The sequence below is a fragment of the Acanthisitta chloris genome, unplaced genomic scaffold (genome assembly GCF_000695815.1).
Source record: "Acanthisitta chloris isolate BGI_N310 unplaced genomic scaffold, ASM69581v1 scaffold4110, whole genome shotgun sequence".
Classification (NCBI taxonomy): Eukaryota; Metazoa; Chordata; class Aves; order Passeriformes; family Acanthisittidae; genus Acanthisitta; species Acanthisitta chloris.
This window is the reverse complement of record NW_008653208.1, coordinates 26362-41450: the sequence shown is the minus strand read 5'-3', so window position 1 is coordinate 41450 and position 15089 is coordinate 26362. Positions and strand designations below refer to the sequence as shown.

Here is a 15089-nt window from a genome sequence, read left to right as displayed (position 1 = left end):
GGAACAGAAGTCAGACCTTAATAAATCAGCAAGTGTGTTCAGGAGCTGCATTAAAAATGACTTAACAACTAAGGCAAATACATGTCCTCCCATGGATCTACCTAAAAAAGGTCTTTGTGCAGATGAGGAGCCACATTTAACCACGTGTGGCTTGAGCAGACAGCCTGGGCAGGCAGCAGATTGGCAGTTAGGTCAGATAAAGACCAAGTCCAAGATCACATGCCAGACCTGAAAGCTATTCCTGGATGGTTTGGGGCCGAGGAAGCCACAGAACAGCTCTTCTTCAGTGATTGCATGAGATTACAGAGGACCTTCCTTTATGTTCAACCTGAAATTCAAGTCAGGGAGGACATGAATTTAGAGGCACAAATCCTCAGCTTATCTTTTTTTCCAATCCAACAGGAGTTTGGACTGGAAGATCCAATTTGGGACCATCTTGACTTAGTTGCAGGTTGTATAATTTAAAGCACACTAGGAATTCAATAGTGGGTTTGGTGCCCTCAGTGGTTTAACTAACTGCAAGTTTTCATTTGCATGGAAGAACTTCTAAGCCTGGTTTGAATTTTGTTTCCTGCTGTGTCCTTCACAAGGGGAAAACCAGAAAGAATCCTGTGCAGAAGCAGCTTTGATTTTAAAAACTTAAGCATAACAGGATATTAATGATTTCATTTTTACTTCTTATTTTGAAAGAAAATATTGTTGGAGTGAATTTGGCTGCTCCTGCTCAGGAACCTCAGATCTAGGTGGAGCAGAGAGGGCTGGCAGTGAGAGAAACTATTCAGTTTACCTTTTACACCAAGAAAATGGATCCAAAAGTCACAGACAGATAACAAACCTGGAACTCTGTGCTGCTGAGTTACAGGCTTAACTGTCAGTGAATAACTGCACTTTAATGAGTGGATTATTTTCCAATCAGGCACCTAACTATTCCAAACACTCATTTGCATGCAGAAAGCAAGCAGCTCCCTTCAGAGTGCACAGCTGAGTACACTTCCAACAGCTGCTCTACATGTGCAGCACGTGCACATGCATTTCCCATGTGTTTAGCTAGGGCTGCAGCATCTGATTCCATGCAGGAATGAAGTCAAGGGAGAAGCACTGAACCAGCAGAGGTGGAGAATAAAGTTCCCCATCCACAGAGCAAGTATGATGGGAGTGGTGTGTCCTCTGGCTTCCCCAGGCCTCCCCTCTGCCCTGGGTTGGTGAGGAAGCTCCTCATCCTTGCCTGCCCAGGCTGCCCATAGAGGCCTTTCAGCTGTGCCCTCTGCAACTAAAAGTTGTGCATGTGGAACACAGGAATCCAACTCCCTAACCTCTTCCCACAAAGCCATCAGAGGGGAACAACAAGGATCTGACCTCAGTGCCACCAGGGAGGTGCCAGACCTGCCCCACAGCACCTCCTGCACCATGCAGGTGCCAGGGCTCAGGGGTCTCTGGGAGCACAGAAGGGCAGTGGCAGGGTTGGAAAGCCTCTCTGGCTTGAGCAATTCTGACTGCTGGTTTTGTACAGCTCAGGAAGAATCCATGTGCTTCCTAAAAGTCAACACATCCAACGTGGCAGTGCTGCATATGTTCTCTTCAAGAGAGAGAGAGCTCATTGCTGCCAGCTGCCCAGGGCACTGAGAGGAGACAATGGTCACAGTAAAATAGTCAAGATGCCAGCTGCCCAGGGCACTGAGAGGAGACTGAATGGTCACAGTAAAATAGTCAAGATAACAACTAAGAGATCCACAAACCAGAGTTCTGTAAGGAAGGCACAGAAAACCCTTTCACACAAGGATTAAGAAACATGGAATCTGCTAGGAGATCCTCCTAGAAGCTCTGCTGAGGCTCATGGAGGACAGGGATCTGATTCCAGACAGCCAGCACAGCTTCACCAAGGGCAGGTCCTGCCTGACCAACCTAGTGGTCTTCCACAATGGAGTGACCACGTCACTGGACAAGGGAAAAGCTATGGATATTGCCTGTCTGGGCTTCTCTAAGGCCTTTGACAAGGTCAAACATCAAGCCCATTCCAGGGTGGGGAAGGAGAGGAAGGGCAATATTCATCTGCTATGCCAAAGAAAATGAGTCAAAAATAAAGAGCATTAGAGCTAAGATGGCCTGAGACCAATAAGAACAATCCCCTTCTCCCCACTCAACTCCCTCACTCCAAGGCATCTGCCCCAAAAAGATTAAACAGAAGAAATGCCTTACAAGTGCAATATGAATCCACTTCTCAATGATCTTGGCTCTCTGCTGGATTTTGAGCCCCTTGGTGGCCAGGATGGTGCTGACCACACACTTGGTCACTGCGTTGAACTGGGTGATGGTGGCTCTGACCGTAGGAGCCAAGTGCTTGTTCTCCTTCTTATCCCTCTGGGACCAGATGGAGCCCAAACAGTGGTGAGGCACAACTTTCTTGAAGAGCATCTAGAGTGAAACAGAGGTGTAGTAAGTCATCAGGGTTCAATTTATCCACCAGAAAAAATGCAGGTTCACAGTACCAGTTGGATCTAAATCTGACATGAATTAAGAAGTAAAGATTTGTTTTCTCTTAGCTTAAAATACACACTTTGGTAGAGTCTTTATAGGCTTGATGCCCTAAAAGACCTGTCAGCTAAACAATCCTGGGAAAATAAGGGATACCTTTGTACCAGTTGTATAACCAAGGGGGAAATTTTTATCTAATGATATTTTGTAGGTGATTGATACAGACAAAGCAAATCAGAGCACTACAAGTCAGAGTGCCTAGACAGTTTCAGGACAGGGAGCAATGTAGTCAAAATGTGCTATTGCTTAGGTGCCAAACATTAAATAAAGGCTGGACAGTTGCATTCCTTAGGTGCCAAACATTAAATAAAGGCTACACAGTATAATTCCCACTTCTTTAAAAAGGAAAAACCACCTTTGGGATGACTGAAGCAGTTGGGATAAGCACAGAGCTGTGCCCTGTGTCCCCGTAACAACCTACAGAACACTACACCTGTATCAGTACAACTTTAGGTAGAGCTCAGCACTGTTTCCCCTGGCATTTCAAGCAGTCCATATACTCCACATACCACATCCATATATGTCAACTGTTCTGCCACGACGTGGTCTGGGAAAGAGGAGAATTCCTCTGGATTGCTGATCTCCAGATCCTCTCCATCAATTAGGTCACTGGAGGAAGTGCTACAGAACTCATCTGTCCAGGATGGAAAACAACACTTGGTCAATGTACACAGCAAACAAGGAATCAAAGCAGATGTTTGATTTTTTGGGGACATTGCTGTGTGTGTTACACACAACCCCCCACAGGTCCTGCCTGATGGAAAGGCCACACTCTGCTGCACATTTTAGGGAGAAAAATGACCAGAAGGTTCAACTGGCAAAGAAAAGGTAGAATAAAAAGGAATAGAGAGAATTGAGATGTTCAGAGTTCTCTTAGCAAATGGGTTTAGACATTGCCCCAACAAAACTTCTTATCAGCACTGCAGAATTGTGCTAATCTTTTTTGCAGTATTTAGGTACTTCATAACCTGAAAAAACACCCAACTACCCAAGTGCAGAGGGCCAAGGCTGCACTCATAGCCCCAAAGCACTGTGTGAGGAATGCTCTTGTGTCCAGAGATGAAAGGAGAGATCAGATTTCTTGGCACCATTTGTGGCTACATGGACTAGATTGAAGAGTTCATTCCTGCAACCCTCACCTTCCCCTCTCAGGGAATTTCTCCCAGAAAAGGGAATATAGTGAGCACCTACAGCAGTGGGATAAATGCTTCTTCCAAATTTGCACTGGGCAGCACAGAGGAGGTGAGAGAGGAGAGCTGTGCTCATAGCTCAACCCAGTGCAGCAGGGAAGGGATTTCACAGCTGCTCCTTTGTCACCTTTTGGCTCCCAGAGGTTGGGAACAAAAAACTAAACCACCAAGAAATATGCCCCAGTTTCCCATGGCAGAGGAGGAAGTCAAACAGAAAAATGCCTGCAAATAAATCCTAATCCCTTTTACTGTAAGGCAACAGCAACTCCCTAAGGAGGGAGGCAAAAATAAGGACCTGTTGAAGACTAACAAGGACTGAGTTTACTACTAGTGAGATTTCATTAACAAAACAAAGTGTGTTATGCAAGACTTCACCCCCAGTTAAGGCAGAACATTACAGCTACAACAGCAGATAAAGTGATACAGAATCATTGGTTTTCGAAATACTTTGGTTTTCCTTCCTTCCTTAATTAACAAAACATAATCATGATGTACATTGCTATGGTTTTGATTTTTAAAAATTCTATCTACAGGCTGATTTCCATCTGTACATTCCAATTGCACAAGTTATTGACAGAGCTCAGTGAGATAAATGGAGACCTCTGTTCCAGCATTATTTTCCTGTGGCTGTTTTGCAACAACACACATAATGACATGGACTTCCACTGAACTGTTACAGGAATCTCTCTCCTTTTGGCTTTGGAACTCCTCCTTTTCCTTTCAGCTCCTGAAACCCAACTGAAAATCCTCACCACTGAGCTGCAGCCCTACCCAAAACCTCCATCAGGGAATGCAGTGCAAACTCTCCTTTTCTTTATTTCATGCCTTTCTCACCCTCATCAATGTGTAACCAGCCTTTTCCCTGCTCTCCAACAAGCTGGAATCCTCTTGGACTCAAGTATCTCACCCTCTTCAGAGCCCCCTGATCCATTCAGCCCTCTCCAAGCCCAACTGCCCTCTTGACTGCACTGAGAGCAACCACGTGCCCCTTCTGAATTTGCAATCTCTGCCTCTCCTAGCTTGGATTTGCTCAAGCTGCAGGAGACCAGGAGCAGCTTTTATCTACCTAGTGGTACTGCAATCTAATCTCCTGGCAGGGCTGATGGCATGGAGGTTTGAGTACCCCAATCAAGCTGTAGGATTAGAACACATATTTGTAAATTCAGAGCACACAATGAATGTTTGGGAACAACATGTTAAGAACTTTGAAAGAAATCTCTGAAATGAACAAAGTTGGAGCTCTGATAAAGTAGGACAATCCTAAAACTCTTCTCTGAAGAATCCACAGCTTAATTTCGTTATCCTACTCTTATTTTATTCTAATTACCAACCTCTATTCTGCCACAATTTGGGAAATGTTAGAAGTCAAACTGAACAATCTATGACTCAGAAAAAAGACCTTTTCAGCTGTTACCTGAGGAAACAAATGCAGGATTGCTGCTGGGAACTTGTGCTCACTCTGAGGAACAGACAAACCCAAGCACAGCTCTATGAGCTTTCTTTGTTTGACCTGGGGGAAGCCAACCCAGGAAAGGTCACATATTAACCATCCTGTTCCCTTACCTGTGTTCAATAAGGAAAAGACCTGATGCTAATGACTTGAGTTCATTTGGCATTTCACAGCATTAGGCAGTGCCATGGTATTTCAGGAACATCCGGCAGACAGAGTTTTCATGGGATGAAAGGGTTTGTTTCTGGCATTTCCTTTATCCTTGATGACACGAATAATTCCCTCTCACCCCTCTAACATGAGCTCCTATGGCTCTGCAGCTCACACCACAGGAACTTTGGGACCAGGATCAGGGTTTGTGCCAGGCCTGACGCTGCACACAGCAGATTTGTGTCACTCCAGTTCACTGCTGTTTCACCCCCACGAACCTAAGTTTTTCCTCTGTCCTTGGATACCAGCAGCAGGCACTCAAATAGGAAAAAACAGCCACAGACACTTCCTCTGACAAGATGGTAACTAGGAGGAAAAGCTGCAGGACAACAAAGCCTGTGACTCAGGCTGTGTTCAGTCACAGCTCTGGGATTTGTTGGTTTGGGGTTTCCTTGCAGGGGGGTTAAGTGAGAATTCCAGCCAGAGAGCAGCTGTGTGTGTTAACCCAGTGACATGGGAAGTGTGCTGGCAATTAACCACTTGGCTGCTGCAGCCATCTCAAAGCTTTGGCTAAATGTTGGCAAAGTGCTGGATTTCCCAACCCACCCCAGAATGAACAGACATGGTGAGACCATCTCATCCCTCACACAACCTGCAGCCTCCACACAGGAGTTGTGTAAAAGAAGTGAGAAAAAAACCACTGATGAGCCTCCCAATACTCCTGATTAGTGTGAGAGGTGTTGAAACATGCTCCACATAAATCCCTGGGGTACCTCAGTGTGGGAGAACAGAAAGGCAGAAGGGAAAGGTAACTCACCAACAGTTTCCACTTCTTGGCTCTGGAATTGCTTCAGGAGGTTCTGGGCCTTACTCTCCATGTCAGAACAAGGCATGTTGTTCTTCAGGTAGTCCAGCAGCTTCAGCAAACATGTGTAGTCAGGTGGCTCTCTGAAATCCTCGGGGCACTGCTCGAGCCAAGCCCGTAAGACTGATGTTATTTCACTGGGGGCAAATCCAGAGACAACACACCGTTTGCATACAGCACGTGCCAGTGGAATGGCAGGTACCTGTAACCTAACACACCTGTGTCCAACAGAGCAAGGCAAACACCAGGACAGTCACAGCCCAGTCACAGCCCAGTTGTGTCTGTGCTGAGCTGCATCTGGCTATGTTTGAATAACTACCAGACATGACACACACAATCAACAGCAGCACAGAATTTCTTCACTCCTTATTGTGCCTGTGAGAAAAGCTCAGTGTTGGCTCCACAACCACTCCCTGGGATGTTGTGGAAGAACAGCAAGGAGGAAACAAGGTATTCATGGCTCTTCAGGGTAGCTTCCCAGGCAAAGTGCTAAATCAAAGGCTTCCTTGGGGCCTTTTCTTGGTCACTGCTGCCAAGTCTGGGACGAATGTGAAGCTGAACATCCTCCACACCATGTTACTCCTTATCTGTAGTCCTAGTACAGAGCTTGCCTGTATGAAACCTTGGGTTTTGGGGAGGAAAAAGGAGCCTAAGCCTGGAGCTAACCCCTGTTAGCACACACAGTTGGTGGGATTGCCTCATTTGGGAGGATAAAACCCTAACTGCAACACGTGCACCATGGGCCCAGGATCAGGCTGGAAGCACCAAGAGAGCTGAGCCCAAAAGACACACTGATCCTGCTCATCTCAGGGTGAAATGCATGAATATATCAGCAGAGTCTTGATTTCACCCACAGCCCAAAGAAAGGGCTGTCAAGTTACACCATGCAGAAAGGTCTCTCACTCCAGTATCTGTGCCAGTGCAGGATAAGGATGTTTAAGGAGTTACAGGACCACTGGGTCTTGTTCAGGAAAGTTATCCCACACTTTCTTAGACACACACAGCTAAAGGACACAGCTGCAGAGAACTGCCCATGGCCAGCCCTTCCACAGACTGAGGGGGCTGAGGGGAAACCAGAGCTGATGAATCAGAGAGGGAAGTGATGTGTTTATCTGCTTTTCCTGGTTTGTGCAGGTTTTCATCCACACCCACCTGTTGGATTGGTGCTGAGGTACTGCACAAACATGTGCTTGTGGCAATGTCCTCAAATCCTGTATTTCCAAAGAGTTTTCATTGTTTCAACTTGACTTTGTAAGAAAATAAGGCAATCTAAGCTATGGTTTTCCAGAAATAACTTACAACGATGTTAACAAATTTCACCTAGGTGTGGAAAAACTGAAAGGAGACTGGAAAATAACCAAATGTCTTGGAGTTATTTCAAAATAAAAAGCACAATAAACACCTAAACTTCCTGAGGAAAGAGCCCTGAAGATTTCTTCCATGTCACGAGAACCTGTATCTCAAATCTCTTCCACTTGTATCAGAGCTGTGTACAAACACTGGCACATTCCTTCTGCAAGTAGGGAAACCACAGCAGTCTCTGCTTAACTCAGCTGCTCAGAGGCATCCAAAATAAACCAAGAGTTAAGAAAGAATAAAGAGAGTTTCTCCCACTCTCTGTGTCATAATTCCAGTTTTTTTCCCCAACACTCAGTAATTAACTTTTAATCCCATACAGATTCCATTTTACAAGTCCCATCCATTTTAGTCTGTTGCTTCTTCCATTTCTTGCTCTGATACTGTGGCAACTTTGAATTTTCAATTGAAGACTTTGGAAATGTGTCAGTAACACTGTTTGGTTAGGCTTGCTGACAGGAGAAACACTGGAATTACAATGTCAGAGCTACAAAGAGCATTTACAAGCAAAAAGTAGCACACAAACACCTTCTGGATTTCAGGTTTCACTTCAAACATGAAACACATCGTGCAGCTTGGAAAACTCTTCACACTGGAAAACCATTCTGGACTGAATTTTCACAGCTCAGCTCACACAAGTTTCCACTGTACAATCTTTATGGTTTAGGCCAGTGGTGGCCAAACATTTTATCTGGAGCTTCAGGACTGTTTTATTCCATGAGGACCAAGTGCTCCACGAGCAGCACAGCCCAGCCAGCAGTGCCAGCCCAGCTCCACATCCCCAGGCTAAGAAAGGCCTCAACAGACAGATGCTCCCAAGCTCTCCCTCCATCCTCCCCTCTCCTCACAGCTGAGATCATCCTCTCTACACCCACACACAGAGTGCTGCATCACAGCAGCACCAAGTCACAAACATCACTGTCCACACTATTTTCCTTCCTCTTCCACCACAGGCACAGGAACACTGTGCCTCACTCCATGCCTGAATCATGCACTTCCTCCTGCTCCACCCACATCAGAGACTCACCATCATCCCCACTGTTTCCACCACCAAAAACCAGGTTGAGCATTCTGTTCTTATCAGCATTTACCAGTTCAGCAATGTGGACAGAGAGGTGGATTGAGAACTTGCTGAGTGGCATCTCCCAGAGGGTTGTGATCAGTGGCACAGAGTCTAGTTGGAGGTTGTCACTAGTTGAGTCCCCCAGGGTTCTATACTGGTCCCAGGATTGTTTCACTTAGCCATCAATGACCTGGATGAGAGGTCAATGCCTCCTCAGCAAGTTCCTGATGACATAACACTGGAAGAAGCTGCTGATACCTCAGAGGGCTGTGCTGCCCTTCAGAGGGACCTCAACAGCCTGGAGAACCACCTGAAATTCAAAGAGGACAAGTGCAGGTCCTGCCCCTGGGGAGGATAACCAGGACAGGACAGGTTGGGCACTGACCTGCTGGAGAATAGCTCTGTGGGAAGGACCTGGGGGTCCTGGTGGGTAACAAGGTGTCCCTGAGCCAGCAGTGTGTCCTGGGGGCTGAGAAGGTCCATGGAATCCTGGGGAGTATTAGGGAGAGCATTGCCAGCAGCTCAGGGAGGTGATCCTGACCCTCTGCTCAGCCCTGGGGAGGCACATCTGGAGTGCTGTGTCCAGTTCTGGATCCTCAGGGCCAGAGGGACATGGAGCTCCTGGAGCAGGTCCAGGGGAAGGCAACAAAGATGATTAAGGGATTAGAGCACCTCAGTGATGAGGAAAGGCTGAGGGAGTTGGGGCTGTTTAGCCTTGAGAAGAGATGACTCAGAGGGACCTCATTAATGTATCTGAAGGGAAGGTGTCAAAAAAATGGATCAGACTCTGCTCAGTGGTGCAAACCAACAAAACAAGAGGTAATGGGCAGAAACAGATGCACAGGAAGTTCCACCTGAACATGAAGAAGAACTTCTTTCCTGTGCAGTCACTGAGCACTGAACAGGTTACCCAGAGAGGTTGTAGATTCTCCTCACTGGAGATATTCCAGAACCATCTGGACACAACCTGAGCCATGAGCTCTGGGCTGGCCCTGCTGGGGCAGGAGTTTGGACCAGCTGACCCACTGTGGTCCCTTCCAACCAGACCCATTCTGTGATTCTGTGACTTGGAAGGAGGAAGTCCTTCCACAGGGCAAGTTCTTGTACTAACACTGTTCACAGACTCCTTACAGCAAGCTCAGTTTCCAGAGGCTTGGTTGGTGGCCACTTTCGTAAGCTGAAGAATAAACAGAGTTTAAGACAGACCCAGTCTCCCAGCACAGGGTGAAGAGTTCACAGCTGTTACAGACACTGGTTTTTGCCAGCAAAATCATTGCAGTCAGGAGGGGAAATAGGGAAGGGAGAAGAGGTACACTGTGCCCTACTGACCTGCTGCTGCCCGACTGTTCCACTGGTGTGGCAGGGAATGCAGCTTTCCAAACACAGCCTGGAGACCTGCCCAGATCTTACAGCAGCTTTACATTTGCTGCCCTTGAGAAGAAACTCCCTGCACTCCATAGACCCAGATAGGAACAGGAGCCTTCCAAGAGCTCAGACAGGAAAGAAACATCACAGATCACATTCTTCAGGAGTTGATTATGAGCTATAAATTTTTCCTTTCCTGCCTATAAGAAAAAATACCTCGGAGTTTAACTCCTGTCCTACCGATCACAGGATCTGGGCTCAGCTCAGCTATGCTTTCAGGTTTCACACCCATCAGAAAGCCTCTGATTTCCACACTGGCTTTGCTTGAAGCTCATCCCTGGAGGTTTCAGTCTCCAAAATCTATCTACCCTTAAATGATTCATTCATTCACAAACTGGGAACAAGAACTGCTCCCCCCACTCCCCTTTGCCCATGAGCTACCACAAAAGGTGAAGGGGATGTGACAGCTCTGTTAGCTTAGCGTGGCACAGAGGAGGTGGAAAATGAGACCTGCCTACACCATGGCCACGTGGGAATTCTGTGTGGCCTTGTCTCAACTGGGAAGACAGCTCTGATAGTTCTGAAGAGATCTGATAGGAATCAGAGAGATCATTTCTTGACAAAGAGGCAAAAGCAACACAATTATTTCTAAGGAACGAGTAGAAGGGAATCTCAACAGCTAAGGGGAACAGGGAGAACCTCAGTTGCAAAAAGAGATTAAATGAATGATTTTGTATGAAATTAGACAGGAACTTCCACAAAACTATCTGTAACTTGCCAAATACATACTCAAGACCATCGATTGAATACTCTTTCCAGAGTATTCCCTCTCCTGCGCCGTCCGTGCGATAACTTTCAGCCTTGCTCACACAGACTAAATAAAACCAGCTGTGTTTTCTCAGTTTTGCTTGTTAAATCGGGGGTAAAAACAGAGGTAGAATGTAAGAAAACCACAAGCAAAGGTTGCTGCAAGGGTGACTTCTCACCCCCAGCCTGTTTATAACTACTGTCCTGAAGACTTCCAGCAAAGGATCTGCTCTTCTTCTGACTTGGGAAGAGCTTGTTGAGTAACATATGGGGCACTTTGGCTGGGACACATGTAAAGCCACAAATGGAAGAGCTCTGCTAGCTGTTCTTTGTTTTAATTGAGATGCCAATCATTATTTTTCTTTCTAATTATTCTTTTCTGCTTGGTCCTGGTTGTTTACATAATTCTCCCACTCCTCCACTGCTTACACTGCCCTGTGTTTGACTCCACTTCTCATGTAACCACACTGGTTTCTGCTGTTGTTTTAGCTTAATTGGCTTTACTGGAATGAATGCTGATTGTTGCTCTCCCAAATGCAACTGAACTGCTTCCCACCACGGATTTCCCAGGCATCAGAAGCTTCCAGCCAATTTTCTTCCATTTGTCTCACATTCCTTTGGTGTCTGTTCTCCTGGAGGACAATGTTTCAGGAGCAAGTTTCATTTCTGCAGTGCTGTAACTGTGCACATTGTTTTCCAGTGGGACTGTTAACTCCAGGAGGAACCAAAAGGAAAGTTTTTGGTCAGGAAGGTCTAAATGCATGAAAAGCCACAGCAGAATGTTTGTTTGCCACTATGAGAAACTCCAAATGCTGCAGTATTACACGAAAGGTTTCAGCATTTGCTATTTTAATGCAGAAAGGGAGAGGCAAACATGCAAGACATGCCTGGAGGGAACTCAATCACTCCTTAATTTTCTCTGTTTGAATTGTTTCTCCCAATTTCTGTGGAGTGAAACAAGGAGATTTCAGTTCAGCGTCGAGTTGCTTTGTCTGCACTTTTCCATCGTGTCACATTCCAGGTTTTAATACTGAGTAAATTCCAGGCTTTGATAATAAAGCAGATGCAACTAGGAGCTAACATTTAAGCCAAGCAAAAAGCCCCAAGTATTTTGATTCATTTCTGTGGCCTGTCACTCATCTGGGGCAGAGCATCACTAACCTACTCCAGACCAGCAAACCAGAGCCAGTAGCAGAAGGAAACCACAACCCTGTGGTCCAAGAGGAGGTTTCAAAGGACATTGTTACTTAAGGATTCAAAAGCCTCAGGACTGAGCCATGGCAGCACTAATGTTAGACCTCTGGAAAGCAAACAGACAACAAATCATGGTCCGAGTCCACAGACCAACATGGCAACATTGTCTGCCTCCTGATAAACATTTCCTGCAGGGAATCTCGGGCACTGCTGCATTTTTCAGCAAGGTCTGCAAGTAACTAGATTCAGTTAACATTAAACTAGCCTTCCCTGAACACAAACATTGCAGGCAAGCCTGGACTGCCAGCCTGGACATTCTTCTGTGTGCTGCACAGGAATGAATTACTTCTGGAGCCTAACAGGAGTCTTTAAAACTCATGACAGCAAGCTCAGCACCTTCAATCTATGAAGTGTGATGTGCTGCATCAGCTCTCCAGGCCTCTCAGTGCCAAGGTCTCAGCACAGTTTGGGACTCACACTACTCAGAGGCATCTCAGGATCCAGGGCAGCCACTGACTTCCAAAAGGCACAAGCAGCTACGATATTTTAGACTTCTGAGGCTTTATGGTTCTTCCTCTGTCCCTGGCCAGCTCCAGCCAGGTCTTTAATCCCTACCTTCTGGGGAAGCAGTGTTCTGCTTGTTCAATAAATCACCTCATTAAGCTCATCAAGCTTGTGGCTTGGGTCTAGCTGTCTGCCAGCAGTGGATTGCCCAGAGATCACAAGTTATTCCACAGATGATCCTGCAGAGAAAACCCAACCTTTTAACAGCAGGTTAAAAGTTAACTGAGGAACTCTCCTGCTCTGAGGAGAGTTCACAGTGATCATTGTTTCTAACTATCTCACAGGCAAGACACACAACCATTTTGGGAGGACTGAAGGCCTCAAACAGCCTTAGTTGTTTGGCTTGCTGATCCCCTTCCCTTCTGCATTGAGGAGCTTAATATCTCAAGGAGGTGACTGTCTCATCCAAGGCTCACATGACTCTGCCTGGTAAGGTGCAAAGAGTCTTCACATCACCCATGAGCAAGAGAAAGAGCAAAAAGTAGCTCCTTCTTGCCTCATTTGCTCTTTGTCAGCTGACATGCAGCAAAACAGACATTTGAACTATATAACCTCACTTAAAAGCCAAAACCATAATTAAATTCTAGAACAAATTCTCTCCAACTCATGCAGTGTGCACTGCCCTATGGACCTCTCATTGTGCTGATCATTTTAGTGTTTGGTGTATATATGGTTTTATTCTGAACTGTCATGTGTCTTGGTGTTATATCTACTCTTTTCTTTTTGAAAGTCCTAAGCTAAAAAACATACAGTGAACACACAGGACTCCAAAGGCAATGACAACCAAAGATGAGGAGGGAACTCTGGCACACCTTGGCACAAAAACATGCAGAACTGAGACACAGCACTAGGCAACCTGGTAGATATGATGCAAGAAAAAGCAGAAAGAATTGCTTATAGGAGGCAGAGGGTCAAATGAGTTATTCCTTACAACTCTCTTATCAGACAATTAAGAGAGACATGGCATCATATTTCTGGGAACACAGGCTGAAGTCCATCTCACTCAGACATTTAGCTGTAATATATGACCTTTTCTGGACTTTATTCTTCTGTTACTTGCAAACATGAACTTCCTGACTGACTGAAAGTAATGACAAGTGTGGAAATCAAGCTAGTGAACATAAAAAGCTAAGGTGGTCCTGATAGGAAAAGAAAAATAACAGGTTATTTTAAACTTACAAAACTGTTGATGGTGTTCAGACTTTACTCACAGCTCTAAGGGTATTTTGAAAGTTACAGCATCTTTGTTTAAACTATATATTAGATGGAATTAAGTCAGATTCAAGTAGAAAAAAATACAAATTTTTGACCACTCCAGTGGCCCAAAAATGATAGAAATGATGGTTAAGTGAACTGGAGAAAATCCCCTTGGCACAAGGGATCCTTAGGAGGTGCTTCCAAACAAGTGATCTTGGGTCACTGACAACTCCATGTCACTGCAGCAAGTGTGAGAAGTAACTGCTGGCTCAGACCCAGAATTTGGAAACACAAGGGCAGGTTTAGAGCACACACAAACCTCTCAGATGAGGCTGTGCCATGAGTGCCCTCACACCCTAGTGCAGAGCCTGCAGGGTCTGTGCTACAGGGACACTGGGGGGAATTGGCTAAGTCCATCCATCAGGCATTTTCCTTCTAAAAATAAATCAGAACTCTACCCTACAAGCACTAAGAGCACAGAGAATCTCAGGGTAGAAAGCAGCAACCTGTGGGCTTACAGTACACCACACAGGACAGAACATTCCTCCCACACATACCCTAAGGTTTGGCAAACCCTCCTCTCTCTCTAACCCTCCATGATGTACCTAAAGAGTCACCAATTCGTCTCCTGCAGTTGCCTAACTTCTGCAGCAGCTCTTGATGTCAAATCAGTGGAAATGCTTTAAATTGCATCCCCATTTCTAATGGCCCAACTGGATTTTTAAAGCCTCTGAACTGCCACAATAGGAGTCTGAGGAATGCAGAAGGTCTCTGGCCACAGACCACAGGCTTCCCCAGGAGATGTTTTCCCTCTGAGAGATGCAGAGTTAATGGCAAGATTTCTCCAAATCACATAAAACCAAGGGCACAATTATATCATGTTTTTGCTCTATGAGAAGAGAGGGTAAATGCAATTATATTCAATTATCCCAGACAAGAGAAAACCTGAACTACCAGAACTACATGTTTCACAACAGGACTACAAAGCCAACCACTTTTCCAGATGCCATTAATCATATCTAAGAGACAAGTAGCCAGAGCAACCGAGAGCAGTGGAAATTTTTAAGGCAGGAAAGTGGATTCCCATTTATATGAGATCAGTTCAAACACAATACCTGACAAATTACTTTGCTGACAACTTCATTGCTGAGCTTTCTATAGACATGTAGCTGGGAAAAGGCATCAGACTGACTTGGGGTTGACAGCTGATGAAAAACTCCATAAGCTGCAGTGTGAGCTCAGCCCAGAAACCAACCAAGTCCTGGGCTGTATCCACAGGAGTGTGGCAGCAGGTCAGAGGAGGTGATTCTCCCTCTACTCTGCTCTGCTGAGACCCACCTGGAATCCTGCACACAG

At 45.7% G+C, this 15089-nt stretch overlaps 1 protein-coding gene across 1 annotated transcript in view; it reads right to left on the bottom strand.

Annotated features, from left to right (window-relative positions):
* Positions 1 to 15089, bottom strand: part of LOC103807188 (ral guanine nucleotide dissociation stimulator-like 1) — a gene marked incomplete at both ends in the record, with an annotated part of 26378 nt that overhangs the window by 6319 nt on the left and 4970 nt on the right. The window contains 3 exons of the mRNA XM_009079912.1: positions 2197 to 2412; positions 3042 to 3166; positions 6140 to 6324. Of these exons, the coding sequence (XP_009078160.1) occupies positions 2197 to 2412; positions 3042 to 3166; positions 6140 to 6324 (526 nt within the window). The remainder of the gene's footprint in view (positions 1 to 2196; positions 2413 to 3041; positions 3167 to 6139; positions 6325 to 15089) is intronic.